At 52.5% G+C, this 24,323-nt stretch overlaps 1 protein-coding gene across 1 annotated transcript; it reads right to left on the bottom strand.

The window, feature by feature from the left end:
- Positions 1–12,818: 12,818 nt before the first annotated feature.
- LOC309685616 (olfactory receptor 14J1-like) lies at positions 12,819–13,748 on the bottom strand (the record flags this gene model as incomplete). Its single annotated transcript, XM_082501354.1, has 1 exon — positions 12,819–13,748. One exon carries the CDS (start codon positions 13,746–13,748, stop codon positions 12,819–12,821), a length of 930 nt encoding a protein of 309 aa, XP_082357480.1.
- Between the last annotated feature and the right edge of the window lie 10,575 nt (positions 13,749–24,323).

Here is a 24,323-nt window from a genome sequence, read left to right as displayed (position 1 = left end):
AAGATGGGGTACTCATGGCCAGCTCTTCTTCTGCTGGGAGAAATAACACTGCTGGAAGTAAGTGTCTCTGCACAGCTGAGGGAGGGAACATCAGAGATTGCATCATTTTTTTTCACAGGCGGTTCCCCTGGAGCCCCAGGGACACCTCCAAGGAGCCCAGAGGGGACAGAGGCAGTGCCAGCGTGGGCTGGTCCTCTGCTGCTGAGCTGGGCCGGGCTGCTGTGACGGAGGGAGCTCCTGGCAAGCGGGCAGCGCTGCAGAGAGACAGCTCTGCCCAGGAGCAGGGCTGGGGGCACTGCCTGCAGGCAGAGAGGGGAGACCTGCGAGGCAGAGAGAGCTTAAAGGCAGTCTGGAGTGGGGGGTGCTGAGAGCTCACTGGGGCAGAAATCTTCACCGCCCTCTGTGTGGTAAGTCTCGGGGTGCCGGGCAATGCAGCTCCAGTTCCTGGAGGAATCTCCTCAAGCTGGACCATCTGAGAGCTGCTGGGCTCTGTCAGGAGGACTCTCTCAGTTTCAGTGCTGTAGAGGAGGAGGATGTGCTCCAGAGCAGGGCTTCCCTGCTGCCCGGTGAGAGGGACAGGGCCCGAGGGCTTCCTTCTGCTGGGGATGGTTGTGGAGGTGTGCGTAGGGGTGTGCAGGCAGTGGTGGCCAGGGCTGTCCTTGCCAGCAGGGTCCCTGCACCCTGGGGGCTGTGTGCCGGGGCAGGGACTCTGCCAGGGTCAGCTCTCCGCCTGCCCGGGGAGTTCCCATGGAGCTTCTGTGGGGAGAAGCAGTGGGTGGAAGGAGTGACTGTGAGCAAGGCAGATGCCTTCTGTTGCTGAGATGGACCTGTGTGGGTCAGGGCTGCTCCCGGATCCCCATCACCCCCAGGACATTTGCACAGAGTCTTTTTGAAAAAGGACATCGAGGCACCTTTCCCCTGAAGGGGAACAAGTCTGTGCTGTGGGATTTCTCCTCTCGGGTGCTGGGTGGGCAGTGGGAGGTGGGAATGGATTTCTCCTTTGTGGAGAAGGCACAGAGACCCCCGTTCTCGATAGCACTTCCCTGAACCCCTCCTGATCCCCCACACACCCAGAGATGCCCCCGGACAGCGCTGTGCTGCCAGGAGGGGTCTGCAGGGCAGAGCTGAGCACACAGCGGGTGGGATGGGCTCTGGGGCACTGGCAGGGAGGAGACCCGGGGGCAGAGAAGCAGCTCCAGGCAGGGGCAGCTCCTGGCAGCCCAGACACAGGCAGGGACAGAGGGAGCTGCTGCCAGACATGCCCGGGCCCCCTGACCTGATCCCGGCACCTCCCGCCATCCCCTGACCTTCAGACAACTTCTCCGCAGCAAGCCTCTGCTCTCCTCTCCCGCCCGCCCCACAGCCACAGGGTCCAGAGCCCGAGATGCCTTCTCGGCAGCTGCACCTCCAGTCCAGGAGAAGTGTTTTTGTCCTACAAGTGATGCACAACATAAAAGCAAGTGCCCTGCAGCATCTCTGTCTGGAGACACTTTCACTGAGGAGAAAGCTTCTCTGCACACCTGTCTGACTCCCTCTCCTCGCTTCCTTTTTTCAGAGCACAGAGGCATTTCTCCTCGTTTCCCCACCCCTCTGTTGAACTCTGCATCTCAGGAGTTGGGGAGGGGTTGCGGGTCAGCTTCTCTTCTGCCTCTGACTCTGGGAGTCCTGCCCCAGAGGTGTCCTCATGTAAAGTAGGTAACGAAGTAGTATTTTCCCTGGTAAGGGAGTGTGTCATTGAGTTTGTGGGGTTGGGAATGAGCTGGGTCATTCCTCATTCAGCTGTGGGAGGGGGATTTCTGTGAGGAATGGCATTGGGATTTCCTCAGAGAAGTCTCCCAGTTTGTCACTGCCTTTTCCCCCTTGGACAGGTCCCCCTGCCCAGAAGCAGCAAATGTCCAATGGCAGTTCCATCACACAGTTCCTCCTCATGGAATTCGCAGACACACGGGAGCTGCAGCTCTTGACCTTCGGGCTCTTCCTGGGCATCTACCTGGCTGCCCTCCTGGGAAACGGCCTCATCATCACCGCCATCGCCTGCGACCACCGCCTCCACACCCCCATGTACTTCTTCTTCCTCAACCTCTCTCTCTTTGACCTGGGCTCCATCTCCACCACTGTTCCCAATGCCATGGCCAATTCCCTCTGGAACACCAGGGCCATCTCCTATGCAGGATGTGCTGTCCAGCTCTTTTTCTTTCTCTTTTTTACTTCAGCTGAGTATTTTCTCCTCACCGTCATGGCCTATGACCGCTACATTGCCATCTGCCAACCCCTGCACTACGGGACCCTCCTGGGCAGCAGAGCTTGTGTCCGCATGGCAGCAGCTGTCTGGAGCAGTGTTTTTCCCTATGCTGTGCTGCACACGGCCAATACATTTTCACTGTCCCTCTGCCAGGGCAATGCCCTGCACCAGTTCTTCTGTGAAATCCCCCACATCCTCAAGCTCTCCTGCTCACACTCCTACCTCAGGGAAGTTGGGCTTCTTGCAGTTAGCATCTGTTTAGTCTTTGGGTGTTTTGTTTTCATTGTGGTGTCCTATGTGCAGATCTTGAGGGCGGTGCTGAAGATCCCCTCACAGCAGGGACGGCACAAAGCCTTTTCCACGTGTCTCCCTCACCTGGCCGTGGTCTCCCTCTTTATCAGTACTGGAGTGTTTGCCCACCTGAAACCCCCCTCCATCTCCTCCCCATCTCTGGACCTGGTGGTATCATTCCTGTACTCGGTGGTGCCTCCAGCAGTGAACCCCCTCATCTACAGTATGAGGAACCAGGAGCTCAAGCATGCCCTATGGAAACTGACCCAATGGACGCTGTTTCACCGACAATAACCTGCCACCCCTTCTCTGCACATTGCCCAGGGCTTATCTTAGATCATGAGCCTAATTTTTCTCGTGTCATAACCCTGATGATTGATATTTTTCTGTGTTTATACTACTTGTTCTGAGGCTTGATCCTACTGAGTCTGACCCTTGCACAACACTGAGTCAGATGTGGCTGGTCAGGTAACAGCTCTTAAATGAAATGGCATGTCTCAGGTAGAATAGCGAGAAAAGGGAAAAGCAGGGAAAAAAAAAAAACAACCATGGGCTGAGATAAATATTGTTTAATAGAACAGTAACAGAAAATAAAAGCAGTAGCAGTAACAACAACAATAATAATAATAAGTATAAGTATATATAGAATAAAGTGATGCAAAATATATTACTGTCATCACCCAATGATCATTTGCCCCGCCTGTTCGGAGAAGTGATCACCGATTCCTTCCCCCAAGCCGACTCCCATTATATACTGAGCATGACGGCTATGGGATGGAATATTCCTTTGGCCAGCTTGTCTTGTCTGTGGCCCCCCACGTTCAACAGGAAGTTGAAAAAGTCCGTGACTTAATATAAGCATCACTCAGCAACAACTAAAACAATATGTGTTAATAATGTTATTCTCATAGTCAATCCAAAACAGAGCAGCTACCAGGAAGAATATTAACTCTATCCCAGGCAAAACCAGGACAGCGTCCGCCCCTTATTCTATACCATCTACCTCATGCCCAGGTCTTACACTTTTCCATAAATCACCACCATTTTCCTGTCTTTCATATATGTATATATGCACACAGATATCATTCCCTTAGTCCATGGCCCATCCCACTGAAATGTCCCTTGAGTTCATTTAGTCCATGACTTTGGGCTCCATCTGTTGTAACTGTCTTTCCCGGCAGGAGACGTGGTGTGTGGTGTTGAATTGTTGCGTGCTGCATCTGGAGCTCGCAGCTGGTGTAGCTGGCATGGCCCATTCCCATCATTTGTGGGTTGAAGATGTCGATCTCAAGACAATTCTCGGGTGCCAGTTGCTGCAGCCACTTCTGGTTCCATCACTTCTGCACTTTGCTCAGTTTCATCAAAGTTCATTCTTCATTAATTTAGGTCACTTTCACTGCAATGCCATAGATAGAGCATATAGCCACTGTAGTAGTGATGACATAGAGTGGTAATTTAGCAATAAATATATAGTTTGATTCATCGGCTGTTCTCACCAAAATCAGATCCCCTTGAGGAACACATTGGTCATCCCCATCTTCCCGCATCACCCACCAAGTGCACCAAGGGCCCTAAACAAAAGAAAACCCACGGATAGGATTGCCTTTGCCTGTGTCAGGAATAACCCAGACTTTCTTCCCGAACATATTCTTCATGTGCCCTGTGGGGACTTTATCTCCTTCCACAGTATGGAAAAGTTCTCACTGGGCAGGGACAGCTCCATAGCAGATCCTCAAATGTTACCTAACCAGGTGGCCTTTGCTAAATGGGCATCCCAGCGTTTGAAGGTCCCACCACCCATGGCTCTCAGTGTAGTTTATAGCAGTCCGTTGGATCATTTGATCTTCCCAGAGGCTCGTGCATGGTAGTGGATGTGATACACCCACCCAATGCCATGCTCTTTGGCCCGCTGAATGCTCTGCCTGTGGGATGAGGGTGTGCAGGCCCCGTGGCAGGCAACAGCGCCTGGCTCCGAGCACTGCCTGCTGACAGCTCACAGGAACAAACCAAGGGTGGCATTATTGCCCTTTGGGCAGTGCCTGCTGCGACAGGGCAATGGGTAATAGTTCTAAGGTAGAAGAGGGTCGATTTAGACTACATAGAAGTCTTTTCCTCTGTTTTACCAGGTAGAGAAGGGAGCAGCCAGAAACGGACGCATAATGCATGTCAACTCCTGGCTACGTGGCTGGTGCTATCATGAGGGTTTTTGCTTTTATGACAATAAAATATGAACATGGCCTTTTAGAGAGGGATGGGATCCACCTGTCTAGAAGAGGCAAGGGAGTCTTTGGCAGCAGGCTGGCCAGCTTGGTGAGGCAGGCTTGAAACTGTCACATCCAGCTGGGCAATAACCACGGCCAACCAGAGCAGTGACAAATATTCCTTAGCGGACTCCCAAGGTGATATCCAGAAAGCCAACCACCTCCAGGGCGTGTACAACTGTGATGGATCCTCTCGCTCTCCTCCAGGGAAACCTGCATGCTTGATGACCTCTCTGAAACGCCTGTACACACGCAGCATGGTTAATGGACAGGAAGAATTACAGATCTGTGTGCGGTCATAGGGCCATGGTTTCATTGCAATTACAGAGACATGGTGGGATAGCTTGCAGGACTGGAATGCTGTCACAGATGGCTATGTACTTTTTTGGAAAGACAGGCCAGCAGGGTGAGGTGGTGGAGTTGCTCTCTATGGGACAGAGCAACTGGAACTCATTGAGCTCTGCCTGCAGCTGGATGAAGAATGTGTTGAGAGCTTATCGTTAAGAATTAAGGGACAGGCTAATGTGGGAGTCACTGTTGTGGGTGTTTGCTACAGACCACCAGATCAGGAAGAGGAAGTTGATGAGGCCTTCTACAGACAGCTGGAAATAGCCTCATGGTCACAGGCCCTGGTTCTCATGGGGGACCTCAGCCACCCCGATATTTGCTGGAGAAACAACACAGCCAGGCACAAACAGTCCCGGAAGTTTCTGCAGAGCAATGATGAGAACTTTCTGACACAGTTGGTGGGGAAACCAACAAGGAGAGGTGCACTGCTGGGCATTTTACTGACAAATAAAGGAGGACTAGTTGGGGATGTGAAGGCTGGGGGTAGCCTTGGCTGCAGTGACCATGAGATGGTGGAGTTCCGGATCCAGCATGGAAGAAGCAGGGTAAAAAGCAGAATCAAAAGCCCGGACTTCAGGAGAGCTGACTTTGGCCTCTTCAAAGACATACTTGGAGGAATCCCATGAGCAAAGGCTCTAGCAGGAAGGGAGGTGCAGGAAAGCTGATTAATAGGAAAGCTCCACTTCCTCCAAGCTCAAGATGGGTGCATCCCTACAAGTAATAAATCAGGCAGAGGAGACAGGAAATCTGCATGGATAAGCAAGGACCTTCTGGAAAAACTCAGGTGCGAGAGGGAAGTTTACAGAATGTGGAAAAAGTGAGTGGCGACTTGGGAGGAGTATATAAACATTGCGAGAGTATGTAGGGATGCAACGAGGAAGGCTAAAGCCCACTTGAAAGTAAACCTGGCAAGGGATGTCAAGGACAATAAGAAGGGCTTCTCCAAGCACATTAGTGGTAAAAGGCAGATCAGGGAAAATGTGGGCCTGCTACTGAATGAGGTGGGTGCCCTGGTGACGGAGGATGCAGAGAAGGTGCAGTTACTGAATGCCTTCTTTGTTTCAGTCTTTACTGTTAAGGCTGGCTCGCAGCAATCCCAGACGCTGGAGCAAAGAGAAAGAGTTTGGAAAAAGGAAGACTTTCGCTTGGTGGAGGAGAATCGGGTTAGAGATGATTTAGGCAAACTTGACACCCACATATCCATGGGCCCTGATGGGTCACACCCAGGAGTGTTGAGGGACCTGGCAGATGTTATTGCGAAGGTGCTGTCCATCATCTTTGAATGATCACGAGGGACAGGAGAAGTGCCTGACGACTGGAGGAAAGCCAAAGTCATGCCTATCTTGAAAAAGGGCAGGCAGGAGGACCCAGGAAACAGCAGGCCGGTCAGGCAGACCTGGAAAGGCTGGAGAGCTGGGTGGAGAGGAACATAATGAAATTCAACGAGGGCAAGTGTAGGGTCCTGCACCTGTGGAGGAAAAACCCCATGCACCAGTAAAGGTTGGAGGTTCACTTGCTGCAAAGCAGCTTTGCCGAGAGGGACCTGGGAGTCCTGGTGGACAATAAGTTGACCATAAGCCAGCAATGTGCCCTGGTGGCCAAGAAGGCCTATGGTCTCCTGGGGTGCATTACAAAAGAGCGTGGCCAGCAGGTGGAGGGAGGCCATCCTTCCCCTCTGCTCTGCCCTGGTGAAGCCACATCTGGAGTACTGTTTCCAGTTCAAGAAACACAGGGAACCACTGGAAAGAGTCCAGTAGAGGGCTACAAAGATGTTCAGGGGACTGGAGAACTTCTCTTATGAGAAACAGCTGAGAGAGCTGCGTCTGTTGAGCCTGGAGAAGAGAAGGCTGAGAGGGGATCTCCTCAATGCTTATCAATATCTAAAGGACGGGTGTCAAGAGGATGGGGCCAGACTCTTTTCTGTGCTGCCCAGTGACAGGACAAGGGGAAACGGGCACAAACTGGAACACAGGAAATTCCATCTGAACACAAGGAAAAACGTCTTTACTTTGAGGGTACCAAAGATCTGGAAGAGGCTGTCCAGAGAGGCTGAGGTGTCTCCTTCTGTGGAGATATTCAAAAGCCGCCTGTCTGCATTGCTGTCCAGCCTGCTGTAGGGGACCCTGCTTTCGCAGGGGGGTTGCACTAGACAATCTCCAAGAGTTCCTTCCAACCCCTACCATTCTGTGATTCTGTGATCCTGTGATTCTGTGATCTTCTATGTTTTCTTCTGGCCAAAGGGATTCCCCACCAGTGCACACGGATGCTGCCCTGTCTCTCAAAAGTGCTCCATTAGAGCTTGCAGTTCCCTGCACGTGTCCTGAACCACCTCTGGCACCTCAAATGTCACCTGGTGTTTGCATCGGAGAAGCTCCCTCCTGGCCTCTGTCTCCATTGCTCACAGGGCAGCTCAGAGAAGGAGCTCACTCCGATTTTGGGCAGCTGAGCTGAGGCAAGAGGAATCCTCCCTCTGGTGGGTCTGTGGGGTGCACTAGAGAAGATGAATGTCCCTCCGGCCTCAGAAACACTGCTGAGAGCTGAGGTGCCTCATTGACTTGGCTCAATCCCTGCCCTGCACTGGTGGGAATGATCCCTGGCCTGTCACTGCCTCTGTGCCATGCCTGCATTTCCCCTCTGGAAACTCCCACTACTGCACTTTGCTCAGTTTCATCAAAGTTCATTCTTCATTAATTTAGGTCACTTTCACTGCAATGCCATAGATAGAGCATATAGTGGTAATTTAGCAATAAATATCATATCATTTGATTCATTTGCCATTCTCACCAAAATCAAATCCCCTTGAGGAACACATTGGTCATCCCCATCGTCCCGCATCACCCACCAAGTGCACTCAGGGCCTTAAAATAAAGAAATCCAACAGATAATTTTGCCTTTGCCTGTGTCAGGAATATCCCAGACTGTCTTCCTGAACATATTCAGATCCTCAAATGTTACCTAACCAGGTGGCCTTTGCCAAATGTGTATCCCGACTTTTGAAGGTCCCACCACCCATGGCTCTCAGTGTAGTTTATAGCAGTCCGTTGTATTGTTTCATTTTCCCAGAGGCTCGTGCATGGTAGGGGATGTGATACACCCGCCCAATGCCATGCTCTTTGGCCCAGGTGTCTATGAGGCTGTTTGGAAATGAGTCCCACTGTCTGACTCAATTCTCTCTGGGGTGCCACGTCGCCATCAGACTTGCTTTTCAAGGCTCAGGATAGTTGTTCTGGGCGGTGGCATGGGTCACAGGGTGTGTTTCCAGCCGTCCGGTGCTTGCTTCCACCGTTGTGAGCACGTGGCGCTTGTCTTGGCGGGTTTGATGGAATGTGATAGAACCAATCTGCCAGGCCTCCCCGTATTGATATTTCAGCCAACGTCCTCCATATCAAAGAAGCTTTAACGGCTTGGCTTGCTTAAATGCAGCACACGTTTCACATTCGTGGATAACCTGTGAAATAGTGAACGTGATCAAGTCCACCCCCTGGTCACGAGCCCATCTATATGTCTCATCTCTTCCTTGATGGCTTGAGGCGTCATGGGCCCACCAAGCTATGAATAGTTCACCCTTACGTTGCCAGTCCATGTCCACCTGAGCCACTTCAATCTTAGCAGCCTGATCCACCTGCTGGTTGTTTTGATGTTCCTCAGTGGCCTGACCCTTGGGTACGTGGTCATCTACATGATGTACTTTCACAACCAGATTCTCTATCTGGGCAGCAATGTCTTGCCACAGTTCAGCAGCCCAGATGGGTCTACCTCTGCACTGCCAGTTGCTCTGCTCCCACTGCTGTAACCACCCCCACAGAGCATTTGCCACCACCCATGAATCAATATAGAGGTAAAGCACCAGCTGCGAGGGGGCTCACAGCCGGTCCCGGGTCACCCCTGCGCCTGTGATTTCACTTTGGGGCACATTCCAGAGCCACCAGACAGGCAGGGGTTGGGAGACGGTGTTGGAGTGAGGGCACGGACAAAGCGCTGTAGCACCTCCAGGAGAAGCACTTTCCACTGCCACAGGCTGTGACGTGGGCGATAGCTTGGCTCCCAGCGACACTCATCCTCACCCAGGGAGAGGAAGATGAGTGCTGTGCTTTGCACCATCTTTAGTGAGCTTTGCCTGGAGGAGAGACTCTGTGATGTGGTTATCAGTGTGGGTGGCATTGAGTTCAGTGGTCACAAGAACATCCTCTGTAGCTGCAGTCAATAGTTCAGGTCAGTGCTTGGAACAAGAGGGGATGGGGACACACAGCATTTCCCAGGCTGTGTCACGCTGCCTTAGTGTCCCTCCAGTGCTTCCCTCGGCATGAAAACTCTCCTCCAGCACTTCCCCACAGTCCTGGTGCCTCCCTGGACACTGGAATTCATCCCCAACCCAAGATATCACAGCAGCACTGGAAGCGGTGTCTGACGAACCCCCCGATGTGGTGCAGGGCTGGAGCGTGGCCAGCCGGGCTTGTCTGCCGTGGGGCGGGAGGTGTTCCTTCCCCACACAGCGCCATTCTCTGGTGGTCTCGTTGAAGCAACGGGGGCACTGGCCCTGTGGCTCTCTGTGCACAGCCGGAGGCGGTGACTCCTTGTTAAAACAACCGGCTCGTAACACATGAATTAATAAGCCCCACGGCCTCCCAGCGTGGCTACTGCTCGTGACCAAATTGGTGCCCCAGGAAGGAGGCACAGGGGATAACGGGGTCCGGGTTTAATGCAGAAAGATGCTTTTCCCCCAGCACTGCTTTGCTTTGAAAAAAGCCCTGAAAAGGGCTTTGTTTTCCACCCACTGGAGCAATGCCGGGAAGGTCGTCTATAAAATCCCCGGCACTTCACCTGAAATGATGTGGCTCATTATCGAGTACGCCTACACCGGCACAGTACCGGTCACGGCCGACAACATTGAACGTTTGCTGATAGCGGCCGACCAGTTCAACGTCATGGGCATCGTCAGACTGTGCTGCGAGTTCTTAAAGTCCCAGCTGTGCTTGGAGAACTGCGTCGGCATCTGGAGATTCACCGAGTATTACTACTGCCTTTATTATTGACTTTATTATTGACCTGCGAGAAGACGCCCATGCTTTCATCCTCCATCACTTGGAGGGGGTGACCAGGGTGTCGAGAGAGTTTCTGCAGCATTCCGTCAAAGACCTCCTGTGTGTCCTGCAGAAGGAGGAGCTCAGTGGGAAAGAAGAGGCCGTGTTCAAGGCTGTTCTGCAATGGATGGCTCACGACCTGCAGAACAGGAGGCAGCAGGTTGCAGTCTTGCTGGGCAAGGAAGAGTGGAAGGGGGGACAGAGGGCATTTATTTAAAACAAAAAAAGTCTAGGTTATTCTTAGCTTAGAAAAAATAAACTCAGCATTTTCGACAGTAAGGACTTTGCTTGAAACTTTTGAAATCCTGCCTTCACAAGGGTATAAATTTGAAGTTCATATTCACTGTACATACACGCCACTCACCCAAATCCCATTGCTTGTTAGCACGTGCATGGTTTCCGAAGGCACACACACTGACACTGACACTATGGAAATGATCAGGTATGTGTTGTCTATGAGTGCCCAGGCCACAGTTGTGTGAGGCATTGCACAAGCATCGGAAATCCTTGCCCAAAAGAGTTTGCAAACCACCCGTTCCTTTCGACTGGGCTCGAAAGGGGGACCATCTTGCATAGGGGAGGATGGCACATCGCTCTCATGTTCTTGAGGCAGTCCTATTCGAGCCATGGTTTCAGTCAGAGTCCTTCCTGAATGATCATTGCCTGGGAGGACAATTTGATTTCTTCCTCTAAGGCTGTCATACTGCCTGCCCTCATTAATGGCTTTTTCTAATTCTCTTGGCACATTTGCAGTATCCCTGATCATTGCCTGGGAGGACAGCACCATAAAGGCAGTCAAGTGCCTTCTGGGCCACCCCTGGGGACAATTCTCGGCCTTCGAGGATAACATCATGAAAACTGCAAATGGGATTGGGTCAAGGGCAGCTTTGGCTGCAGTGACCTTGAGGTGGCAGAGTCTGGGATCTTTAAGGTGGCTAGGAGAGCACACAGTAAGCTCGCTATCCTGGCCTTCAGGAGATAGACATTGGCCTCTTCAGGGATCTGCTTGGTGAACTACATTGGGACAAAGCCCTGGAAAGAAGAGGGGCCCATGAAAGTTGGCTAATATCCAAGCGCTACCTCTGCCAAGCTCAGGAGCAACACATCCCGGCAAAGAGGAAGTCAGGCAAAGACAGCAGGAGGCCTGCGTGGATGACCAAGGAGGTCCTGGTCAATCTCAAAAAGGAAAAGGAAGCCTACAGAGGGTGGAAGCAAGGACAGGTAGCCTGGGAGGAATTGTCCGAGCAGCGAGAGATCAGGTTAGGAAAGCTAAAGCCCAGGTAGAGGTAAATCTGGCCAGGGACATGAGGGGCAACAAGAAAGCCTTCTATAGGTATGTGGGTGACAAAAGGAAGACTAGGGAACACGTGGGCCCACTCGGGAAGGAACCAGGAGACATGGTAACCCAGGACATGGAGAAGGCTGAGATACTCAGTGACTTCTTTGCCTCAGTCTTCCCTGGAAAGGACTCTAGTACTGGAATAGTCCTCTCCCAGTCACTTCCCAGCACTCCCCAGCCCCTGCACAGCTCTGCCCACCTCCCCTGCTCTCTCCCCAGGACAACCCAGCCCAGCAGCCCAGTCTGGACTGGCCCCACAGCACTGCCCGCCGCAGGCTGATGCAGAGCTCTGGGCACTCACCGCACAGCCCCAGCTCCTCCCAAGGGCACAGCAGCTCCTGGGGGGCAGACAAGGAGGTCAGCCTGCCCATCAGCCCCGGGGCTCGTGCTGGTGCTGAGGGAATGAGAAAAAAGAGGCTGGTCACTCTCTGCTTCTCTGGAATTCATATTGTGCCTCATTCCAAGCCCTGACTGAATTTGCCCCCTTCTCTCCCCAGTCAGCCCCACGCCCCAGGACAGCACAGCAGACCTGGCCCTGGGGTTCCCTCAGGCAGCTCCTGCGTCTCCCCACTCTCCCCTCCCTGTGCCTGATGAGTCCCTGCTGACTCCCTCGGCACTGCAGCGTCCTTGTGCGTGGACACATTGATTCAGTGCTTTATATTGGTGGACTTCACCTTGGAGGGTGTTTCACCTTCGGAGTCTCCATCCATTCTCGTCCAAGGGCAAGTGTTGAGTCCCTAATCCTGCACCTCCTCCCCCCTAAAAGATTCATTTCCAGAATGTCCTTTATATGCCATCAGTCCTGTCATACATGAATAAGACTGAGGAGAGAATGGGAGCTCATGGACCGTCTCCCCTGCCATTGGGCACCAAGAAGAGCGCTTTTAAATCCAGAATATTTGGTGCAGTGGAACCCAATAGTACCATCAGCTTAGCTCCAGAAACATTGAAAACACAAGAAGAGACTCATTAAAATATTGATTCCTTGAACGTGTTCTTGGAAGGAACTTTGGAGGAACACCCCATCCTTCAGGCACTGCACTTGGGAGATGCCCTTTTATTGAAGAGCTGTTATCTCTCAGGCCACACCTGACTCTGTGTTGTGCAAGGGTCAGACACAGTAGGATCAAGCCTAAAGACAAGCAGTGTAAACTCAGAAAAATATCTATAATCAGGATTATCACAAGAGAAAAAAGCAGACTCACAGCCTAAGATAAGCCTTGGGCAATGTGCGTGGAAGGGGCAGCAGGTTATTGTCAGTGAAACAGCGTCCATTGGGCCTGTTTGTGTAGGGCATCCTTGAGCTCCTGGTTCCTCATGCTGTAGATGAAGGGGTTCATTGCTGGAGGCACCACCGAGTACAGAAATGACACAACCAGGTCCAGAGATGGGGAGGAAATGGAGGGGGGCTTCAGGTGGGCAAACACTCCAGTACTGATAAAGAGGGAGACCACGGCCAGGTGAGGGAGGCATGTGGAAAAGGCTTTGTGCCGTCCCTGCTCAGAGGGGATCCTCAGCACCGCCTTCAAGATCTGCACATAGGACACCACAATGAAAACGAAACACCCAAAGGCTAAACAGGCACTAACCACAATCAGCCCAACTTCCCTGTCGTAGGAGTGTGAGCAGGCGAGCTTGAGGATGTGGGGGATTTCACAGAAGAACTGGTGCAGGGCATTGCCCTGGCAGAGGGGAAGTGAAAATGTATTGGCCGTGTGCAGGAGAGAATTGAGAAACCCACTGGCCCAGGCAGCTACTGCCATGCGGACACAAGCTCTGCTGCCCAGGAGGGTCCCGTAGTGCAGGGGTTGGCAGATGGCAATGTAGCGGTCATAGGCCATGACGGTGAGAAGAGAATATTCTGTTGACATAAAAAGGAGTACAAAAAAGAGCTGGACAGCACAGCCAGAGTAAGAGATATCCTGGGTGTTCCAGAGGGAATTGGCCATGGCTTTGGGGAGAGTGGTGGAGATGCAGCCCAGGTCTATGAGGGAGAGGTTGAGGAGGAAGAAGTACATGGGGGTGTGGAGGCGGTGGTCACAAGCGATGGCAGTGATGATGAGGCCGTTTCCCAGGACGGCAGCCAGGTAGATGCCCAGAAAGAGCCCAAAGGTCAAGAGCTGCAGCTCCCGTGTGTCTGCAAACTCTGTGAGGAGGAAGTGGGTGATGGAGCTGCTGTTGGACATTTGCTGCCTCTGGGCAGGGGCACCTGTCCAAGGAGGAAAACAGAGTAAGTCAATGCAGACTTCTGTAAGAAAAATGAAAGCCATTTCCCGTAGGCTCTGTCTCTGTTGCATACACTCCCTTTTCATTTTCCAGGAGACCTTCCTCACATCCATGGCTGGAGCTCTGGTTGGCGTTGGCTGCCTGTGCCGTGAGGAGCAGGGTGCTGCCCAGTGGCTGCCGAGGAGTCAGCCCTGCTCTGCAGCAGGGAGTTCATAGGGAGGGTGGTGGCAGGAGCCAGTCCTGGTGTTCTGCTTTGGCTGAGGAACCCACACCTAATGCAGATGGGCTTTTCAACATCTGAACACTCACTGCTATGGAACAGGGATGGCAGAAGGCAGTTGGAGAGGTTTGGGGTATTTTACAGCTCCCCCACCTCCCCTGGGCACTGTTCTTGGATGTCAGAAACCCTCAGCATTTGTGCTGCACTCCAGGAGAACAGAGTGAGTGCTGTGAGACATGAGGATTGCCTGGGGCAGAGAGCAGAGTCAGGGGAGATGGTTTGTCCCTCCATCTTTCACCGTCATGAGATGGAGGGGGATTACCCTCTTCTATTATGCAATCAGACACTGCTGAGAGCAGAAGGATCAATCTCAGACCATGAAATGTCTCACCCTTTCTCAAGGTCTCAGCAGCCCACCTCTAGCCAAGGACACCCACGGCTCATTTCACCCACGCAACAGCATTTCCTCAGTCACAGAGTCTCTGTGTTTCTCTGTGGGGCTTTCCGATAACACAAAGGTGCTATGGGACAGGTTGGCATCCTGGAGGGCAGCTCAGAGCTTCCATGGACACCCAAAGGACTTACCCAATTTTGGGGATCTCAGTGAGAGATTTAGCAGGGGCTAAAGAGCAGGTGCCACAGATCCCGCTGAGACTGGAACAGGGATGCTGATGCTGTCTGTAGCCCCCAGAGCTGGAAACCAAAGACACAGACTCAGGAAAGCTCCTTATCTCTACAGGGTCCCTCCTTTGATCTTTCATTTGAAAGTCCTCTTGGTCATGTGCCACTGCCCACCCAGCAACCAAGAGAAGAAACAGCAAAAGAAATTTACCTTCACATTAAGGGAACTCATTAAGGGAACATCTTGAAAAGTCCCTCCAGGAATGACCAGAGGTCATCTGGAGGTGTAAAGAGCCCTGACCCACACAGCACCCTCTTCAAAGCAGAAGGACATTGCCCAGCCTGCCCGGCACACAGCCCCCAGGCTGCAGGGACCCTGCTGGCAAGGACAGCCCTGCCCACCCCTGCCTGCACACCCACCTTCACAGCCCTTCGACCGTTCCTGGGAGAAGGCAGCCGTCATGCCCTGTGCCTCTGATGGTGAAGCAGGGAAGCCCCAATCTAGAGAATGTCCTCTTCTTCCACAGCAGAGAAGTTGTGAGCGTCCTCCTGAAAGATCCCACGGGCTGTGGGAGGTGCCAGCTTTTGGAGATCTCTCCAGCTACTGCAGCTGCTCTGCTTTGGGAAGACTTCTCCCCCCACTCACCCTCAGCATCCTCCCTCTCCAGACTGCCTTCAACCTCTCTCTGCCTCCCTGCTCTGCCCTCGCTGCCTGCAGGCAGTGCCCTCAGCCCTGCTGCGCTGTGCAGAGGAGCTGCTCCTGGGCAGAGCTGTCTCTCTGCAGCGCTGCCCGCTTGCCAGGACCTCCCTCCGTCCCAGCAGCCCGGCCCAGCTCAGCAGCAGAGGACCAGCTGTGGCTTTCTCTGCCTCCTCCCCACACTGCCCCAATCCCTCGAGGTGTCCCTGTGCCTCCAGGGCTGACAGCTCCTCCAAGGCAGCGGGGTCTCTCCTGGGGAGCAGAGTTTGAAGCAGAATGAAGTCATCACTGACTGTCCCTCTCTGAACTCTGGACGGACTGATCCCTGTGGTGGGAAGGAATTTCTGCTCTGCCAGGGTGTGTCTTCCTCAGCAATGTTCCTGAGGCCGGAGGGACATTCAGCTTCTTCAGTGCACCCCACAGACCCACCAGAGGGAGGATTCCTCTTGCCTCAGCTCAGCTGCCCAAAATCGGAGTGAGCTCCTTCTCTGAGCTGCCCTGTGAGCAATGGAGACAGAGGCCAGGAGGGAGCTTCTCCGATGCAAACACCGGGTGACATCTGAGATGCCAGAGGTAGTTCAGGACACGTGCAGGGAACTGCAAGCTCTAATGGAGCAATTTTGAGAGACAGGGCAGCATCCGTGTGCACTGGTGGGGAATCCCTTTGGCCAACGGAAAACATAGAAGATCACAGAATCACAGAATCACAGAATCACAGAATGGTAGGGCTGGAAGGAACCCTTGGAGATTGTCTAGTGCAACCCCGCTGCGAAAGCAGGGTCCCCTACAGCAGGCTGGACAGCAATGCAGCCAGGCGGCTTTTGAATATCTCCACAGAAGGAGACTCAACAGCCTCTCTGGACAGCCTGTTCCAGTGCTTTGGTGCCCTCAAAGTAACGACATTTTTCCTTGTGTTCAGATGGAATTTCCTGTGTTCCAGTTTGTGCCCTTTTCTCCTTGTCCTGTCACTGGGCAGCACAGAAAAGAGTCTGGCCCCATCCTCTTGACACCCGTCCTTTAGATACTGATAAGCATTGAGGAGATCCCCTCTCAGCCTTCTCTTCTCCAGGCTATACGTACCCACCTCTCTCAGCTGATTCTCATAAGAGAGGTGCTCCAGTCCCCTGAACATCTTTGTAGCCCTCTACTGGACTCTTTCCAGTGGTTCCCTGTGTTTCTTGAACTGGACACAGTACTCCAGATGTGGCTTCACCAGGGCAGAGCAGAGGGGAAGGATGGCCTCCCTCCACCTGCTGGCCACGCTCTTTTGTAATGCACCCCAGGAGACCATAGGCCTTGCCCACCAGGGCACATTGCTGGCTTATGGTCAACTTATTGTCCACTAGGCCTCCCAGGTCCCTCTTAGCAAAGCTGCTTTGCAGCAGGTGAACCCCCAACCTTTACTGCTGCATGGCATTTTTCCTCCCAGGGTGCAGGACTTGCCCTCGTTGAATTTCATTATGTTCCTCTCCACCCAGCTCTCCAGCCTTTCCAGGTCTCGCTGACCGGCCTGCTGTTTCCTCGGTCCTCCTTCCTGCCCTTTTTGAAGACTGGCATGACTTTGGCTCTCCTCCAGTCCTTAGGCACCTCTCCTGTCCCTCGTGACCATTCAAAGATGATGGAGAGCACCTTCGCAATAACATCTGCCAGGTCCCTCAACACCCCTGGGTTCATCCCATCAGGGCGGTGGATGTCAAGTTTGCCTAAATGATCTCTAACCCGATCCTCCTCAACCAAGGGAAAGTCCTCCTTTTTCCAGACTCTTTCTCTTCGCTCCAGCGTCTGGTATTGCTGAGGGCCGGCCTTAGCAGTAAAGCCTGAAGCAAAGAAGGCATTCAGTAACTGCACCTTCTCTGCATCCTCCGTCACCAGGGCACCCACCTCATTCAGTAGCAGGCCCACATTTTCCCTGGTCTGCCTTTTACTACTGATGTACTTGGAGAAGCCCTTCTTATTGTCCTTGACATCCCTGTCCAGGTTTATTTCCACGTGGGCTTCAGCCTTCCTCGTTGCATCCCTACGTACTCTCGCAATGTTTATATACTCCTCCCAAGTGGCCAGTCCCTTTTTCCACATTCTGTAAACTTCCCTCTCGCACCTGAGTTTTTTCAGAAGGTCCTTGCTTGTCCATGCAGATTTCCTGCCTCCTCTGCCTGATTTATTACTCATAGGCATGCACTGATGTTGAGGTTGGAGGAAGTGGAGCTTTTCTATTAATCAGCTCTCCTGCACCCCCCTTCCTGCCAAAGCCTTTGCCCATGGGATTCCTCCAAGTATGTCTTTGAAGAGGCCAAAGTCAGCTCTCCTGAAGTCCAGGCTTGTAATTCTACTTTTTGCCCTGCTTCTTCCACACAGGATCCAGAACTCCACCATCTCATGGTCACTGCAGCCAAGGCTACCCCCAGCCTTCACATCCCCAACTAGTCCTTCTTTATTTGTCAGTAATACGTCCAGCAGCGCACCTCTCCTCGTTGGTTTCCCCACCAACTGTGTCAGAAAGTTCTCATCAATGCTCTGCAGAAACTTCCGTGACTGTGTGTGCCTGGCTGTGTCTTTTCCTGCAAATATCGGGGTGGCTGACGTCCCCCGTGAGAACCAGGGCCTGTGACCAGGAGGCTATTTCCAGCTGTCTGTAGAAGGCCTCATCAACTTCCTCTTCCTGATCTGGTGGTCTGTAGTAAACACCCACAGCAGTGTCTCCCACATCGCCTGTCACTTAATTCTTAACGATAAGCTCTCAACACGTTCTTCATCCAGCTGCAGGCAGAGCTCAAGACATTCCAGTTGCTCTGTCCCGTAGAAAGCAACTCCATCACCTCACATCGCTGGCCTGTCTTTCCGAAAGAGTACATAGCCGTCCGTGACAGCATTCCAGTCCTGCGAGCTATCCCACCATGTCTCTGTAATTGCAATGAGACGATGGCCCTGTGGCCATCATCCCCTCCGGAAGGGTTTTGTGGAAAGGAAGGCTGGGACACTGTGTCAGGGTTTTCACTGAAGGAAGTATTGACCCAGAAGCCTCATCATTTTACTGCTGTCCTTTAGTCCTTGTACCCAACACATGTTGTTCAGACACATGTCCTTCAACACATGTCCTCCCAGAAATGGAGGAAAGTATGCCAAAGAAAAAATTATCAGGGGAATTGTTGGGAAACAGCACAGGATGGGCTCAAAGATGTCTCCCTTATCTTGTCAATATCTTCTCTTTCAGCAGTGCGCCATGCCCAGAGTAGCTGTTCAATTGCAGCTCCAATACCCAGTTCTTCCTTCTGGCATGTGCAGACACTCGGGAGCTGCAGCTCTTGACCTTCTGGCTCTTCCTGGGCATCTACCTGGCTGCCCTCCTGGGAAACGGCCTCATCATCACCGCCATCACCTGCGACCACCGCCTCCACACCCCCATTTACTTCTTCCTCCTCAACCTCTCTGTTCTTGACCTGGGCTCCATCACCACTCTCCCCAAAGCCATGGCCAATTCTCTGTGGGACACAAGGGCCATCTCTTACTCAGGATGTGCTCTTCAGGTGTTTGGTTGTTTGTTTTTTTTTTTATTTTATTTTTTCTGTGTTGCAGCAGAGCTTTCTCTTCTCACTCTCATGGCTTACAAACACTACATTGCCATCTGCCATCCCCTGCACTACAGGACCCTCCTGGGCAGCAGAGATTGTGTCCGCATGGCAGCAGCTGCCTGGGGCAGTGTTTTACCCTATGCTGTGCTGCACACAGCCAATACATTTTCACTCCCCCTCTGCCAGGGCAATGCCCTGCACCAGTTCTTCTGTGAAATCCCCCACATCCTCAAGCTCTCCTGCTCACACTCCTACCTCAGGGAAGTTGGGCTTCTTCTAGTTAGTATCTGTTTAGCATTGGGATGTTTTGTTTTCATTGTGGTGTCCTATGTGCAGATCCTGAGGGCGGTGCTGAGGATCCCCTCTGAGCAGGGACGGCACAAAGCCTTTTCCACGTGTGTCCCTCACCTGGCTGTGGTCTCCCTCTTTATCAGCACTGGAGTGTTTGCCCACCTGAAGCCCCCCTCCATCTCCTCCCCATCTCTGGACCCAGTGGTGGCAGTGTTGTACTCGGTGGTGCCTCCAGCAGTGAACCCCTCATCTACAGCATGAGAAACCAGGAGCTCAAGGATGCTCTGAGAACAATGATGGTTGGAAGTTTTTCAGAAGCAATAGAGTGCCTGTTTTCTTCTGCACAGCATTCAGAGTGTAACTCATTACAGGCCCAGCCTGTCTTCTCAGGTTTTTGCTGTGTGTGTGTTTCTTTGCTTTTCTTGTTATAATGTTGTGCTCAGCAAAATTTTATTATTCTTCCCACTTCTAATTCATTGTGTACCTGTAGAATTTGACACAGAGACTGTGTAAATCAGGTGCAGTGCTCTCTGTGTATTCAAACAAAAGAAAGGACCCTGCAGCGACTTGTTTGTCTTAGGTCCTTCCTCTGAGACCTCTGTAAAGACACAGGGCAGTGCCTGTGTGCAGAGGTGGAGGGGAACTAGTCCCAGCACAGCAGCACTGCCAGGGCGCACCAGCCTCGGTCTTGCCAGAGCTGCTCTCTTGCCACTTCCATGCCCTCATTGGAGCCCTTGTGTAGGTGTAAGGCCTCAGGGGTCACAGTCCTGCTGTGTGGTAGTCCTGTGACTGCAGGCAGGGACAGGCCATGAGCACTTCTGTGACACAGCTGACCTCTATAACGGCATCTCCATCATGACAGGGGATGTCCTCAGCACAGTGCTTGAAGGCTTCGGTCTTCTTCCAAAGTTGCTCTCAGGAACATGCCCAAGGAATAGACTCTAAAGAGCCTTGTTGCTTTGTTTGTTCTCTGTGGGCTCAGTGCAATGAGATTGTGGTCCCAGGATGGCCTTCTAGGGACTTAGGGCTGGTTCAGGTGTTGCTTGTTGGTGGCCAGGACCCATGCAGACAGTGAATGGTCTCCAACGAACCTGCCTGGGGCTCTGCAGCAGTTCATAGGGCTGATGTCAGAGCAGCGTTTTTCTGGAGGGACTTGGGAGCTGCCAGAAGAGCACAAGGGATCTGCAGGGACAGCGTGTGCCAGGGAGTCAGCAGTGAATGGTGCTGACTGAGCACGAGCCTGTCCATTGTGGTGTCACCCACAGACAACACACCAAGTCTGTGTATGAGCCTGCAAATGAGAGCTCTGCAGCCGCGAGGGAGACAGCTGGCACAGGGAAAGGAGTCTGGCAAGTGATTCATTTTACCCTCAGTGAACTTTCACAGACTGGATCCAGCGCAGCACCCAAACACATCTCACAGCACTGGAGTAAGGCAGGGTACCTCTGAGCACCTTCCATGGCCACATAAGAGCCTGTGTGGGAGGTGCTCAGTGGCAGTGACCACCATCAGCTGGGTCTGCCTCCCAGCCTGACCAGCACAGACCAGCAGAATCACCCCATTGGTCCTGGGCACCACAGCCCACTTGCTCTGCAGAGCAGCATCACCAGCTCGGGGGCTGTGGGGACCATGGGGACAGGGCGCAGCAATGACTGGCTGAGCCAGCACAGGCGTGCTGACCTTGGGAAAGGCTCTGTGGGCAGGTGGGATGTCCTGGGAGAAGAGCAGGGAACGGTGTGTGTGCAGGGGAGACATGGAAAGAGAAACACTTGGCTGTGAGTGCCAGCTTGGGCCAGGTTGCCCTGCGGCTGGGACAGCTGAAGCTGCCAGAGGAGCGCCGGGGCCAGGACTCTGTGCTTTCCTGGGGAGCGCCGCTGGTAACGGGGGCTGCACGCTTCCTGGGATGGGATCTCCAGGACATGACAGCAGAAGAGACACTGCTACTTACCTCTGTTTCCTCCTTGCTGCAGGGCCCAACCAGACCGGGCTGCTCTGCTCGGCTGGGGAGAAGGTAGAGGAGTGGGGAGAGCTGGGAAGGGGCTGGGACGGCTGGGCTCGGAAACGCTGGGGAGGAAGAAACACCAATGTACAGCTAAAGTGTGTGAGCGTGCAGGGTAGGGGCACACAGCAGTGTCCTCACACAGCCCGGGCTCCTGGGAGAGACACACAGGAGCAGCAGAGCAGGGTGATGTCTCTGCCTTTGTTCATGGGACACCCCAGGGAAGCTGCCCCGGGGCAATCGTCACAGGGCAGCCACTAACAAGCACCGTTTCCAGCACTGCCCTCTTGCCCAGCTCAGAGAGGTTGTTCTTCCCTCCACAGAGGAACATTGAAAGACGAGGTGTGAAGACCATGTTTGCGTTGTACAGAGGAGACAGAAGTATACACATTGCGTGCGGGTGGTAAGATGAACCCAAGTGAGCACAAACGCCATCAGCTGTTCTTAGGGATGCCATGAAGGACTGTGGGACAGACGGTGTCTTGAGGTCACTCCACCTGGAGAGTAAGGTCCCCTGGGAAACCCCCATAATGCAGCACTGGAATGTGCTTCCTTGAACTGAGGTCCCCCTGTTCATTCTTCACGATTTGGGGCATCTCAGATGAGTGAAGAGCAGGAGGACACACCACAGGGCTGAGGTGCCGGCCAGCCTCTGGCACTGGCAACAGGAGGCCAGGGAGACACTACGACTGCTGCAGTGCTCTGCCTCTGCCTTTGGAAGGGAAGGACTCGTGTCTCCAAACACCCCTGTGTGTACGAGGAGTGCATGAGGCCAAATGAGGTGGGGACTCCTCACAGCCCTGACATTTGTGTGACTGACTTCAGGAACAACCCCCACCATCCCAGTGAGGTTCATCTCACTTGGACAGGCTCATTACCAATTCCTCTGTGTGCTATGTTATCCGTCCTTAGCTTTCTGGCCAAGAAAGGGGAGGGGGACAATCAAACCTCCTTGATGCAGTTTCCCCTCCTTCAAATGGCGAACATCACCAACACTTTGACAAATCTCTTCATCCTCTCTTATGACTTGCCCCGTATCTTCTTGCCTTAAAAGGCTGCCAGGCTCTTCCTTATTGTGCATGATGGGAGGAGGAAGGCCAATGGACGTCAGCTGAAAAACATGAAGAAAATATTTCTCCCCATCAAGATAGTCAAGCACTGGAGGAGATCTCTCAGAGAGCTTATGTCATCTCTATATTTCATGGAATCATAGAATGGTTTAGGTTGGAGGGGAATTAAAAAACCATCTACTTCCAACCCTACTGCCATAGGCAGGGACACCTCCCACTAGACCAGCTTGCTCAAAGCCCCATCCAGCCTGGCCTTGAACACCTCCAGGGACGGGGCATCCACCACTTCCCTGGGCAACATGTTCCAGTGCCTCACCACCCTTGGAGTAATGAATTTGTTCTTAATATCTAATCTCAATCTCCCCTCTTTCAGTTTAAAACCATTACCCCTCATCCTATCGCTACACTCCCTGAAAACAGTGCCTCCCCAGCTCTCCTGTAGGCCCTCTTTAGGTAATGGAAGGCCACAATAAGGTCTCCCCAGAGCCTTCTCTTCTCCAGGCTGAACAACCCAACTCTCTCAGCCTGTCTTCAGAGGAGAGGTGCTCCAGCCCTCTAATCATCTTTGTGAGCCTCCTCTGGACTCACTCCAACAGGTCCATGTCATTTTTCTGTTGAAGGCTCCAGAGCTGGATGCAGTACTCCAGGTGGAGTCTCACAAGAGTAGAGTAGAGGGGAAGAATCACCTCCCTCGACCTGCTGGCCATGCTGCTTTTAATGAAGCTCAGGATGTGGTTGGCTTTCTGGGATGCAGGCACACATTTCTGGCTCATGTTGGGCTTCTCATCCACCAACACCTCCAAGTCCTTCTCCTCAGGGCTTCTCTCTATCCATTCTGCACCCAGCCTGTATTTGTGCTTTGGTTGATTTCCTCTTGCAACTCTAAACTTCAAACATTTTTGGTGTTGTTATTCTCTTTGCTTGGTTTTGTCTTGTTTTAATAAGTGATTTCTCAGCGATTTTGTGTGCTGCCTTTGTTTGCAAAGGCAAGTGATCATAAAATTGGGGTGGGATGCAGTGGCAGGGACACGGGAGCGATATGCCAGTGTAGGTGCCTGGGACCCTCTGCCCAGGCTCCAGCTGCAGCTTCCCAGGGGCTCTGGTCTCCAGCAGCTCCTCTGGGACAGCGGCCAGGCCCAGGCAGGTGCTTCGGAGACACAGGGTCCTCTGGAGGTACCACTGGGTACTGATGGTCAGACAGCGGAGCGCTGCCTGGAAGCCTGAGAAATATTAACATGCATATGAGCATGACCTCATCACCTTAACAAGTGAATACTTGTAATAAATATCAGTGTTTTCCCATACGATCAAATGAGTTTATTTTATAGGAAGAGGAGAGCTATTGATCTTCCCCTGTACTTGCATTGTCAGGACTCCCTCTCTCAGGCTCCGCATTTAATCTTCCTCATCTTTCTCATATTTCCTAACTAAACTGACTATGTCTGAAGGCACCTTTCCAGCAGTGCATCTGCACAGAAGCACTTGCGATTGCTCTCTACATTTCCCTTCCCCTTCCTCTTTTACCATTGTTGACACCTCTCAACAATCCAGTTGTGGCTTTGAGCTTCAGGCACTTAAAAGCTGGCCTATCTTTCAGTAGTCTAATTCTGTTATTAGCAAACTCTTTAATTGTGCTTATTTTGTAATTTCCCATCTTTCTGAAACATGTATTGCATGTCTTCATCTGTGGAAATATCCAAACCCACCTAGACAAGCCCTGAAAAAGCTGATCTAGCTGAGCCTGTCTCAGCTGGAAGGCTGGACTAGGTGATATCTAGAGGTCCCTTCCAAACTCCATTTTCAGTGATTTTGTGAGTATAAAGGAGAGAAGTAAGACTGAAGGAAATTAACAACACGTAGCCTGTACCAGAAATAGGGTGAGATCCTGTGAGGAGGACCCATGCCGGGAAGGGTAAAAGTGTAAGGAGGAAGGAGATGCAGAGGTTCTGTGCTGACCATAACCCCCCATTCACCACCCCCACCCCCCACATGTCTCAGAGTCAGGGTGGGTAGAAGAATTGGTAAAGATGGAGTAATCTGAGCCTGGGAAAAAAGAGTGGGGAAGGGG

Source organism: Vanellus vanellus, assembly GCF_965231255.1.
Source record: "Vanellus vanellus genome assembly, contig: HAP1_SCAFFOLD_147, whole genome shotgun sequence".
NCBI lineage: Eukaryota > Metazoa > Chordata > Aves > Charadriiformes > Charadriidae > Vanellus > Vanellus vanellus.
The sequence above is the reverse complement of the archived record's forward strand: the minus strand, read 5'-3'. Positions and strand labels throughout refer to the sequence as shown.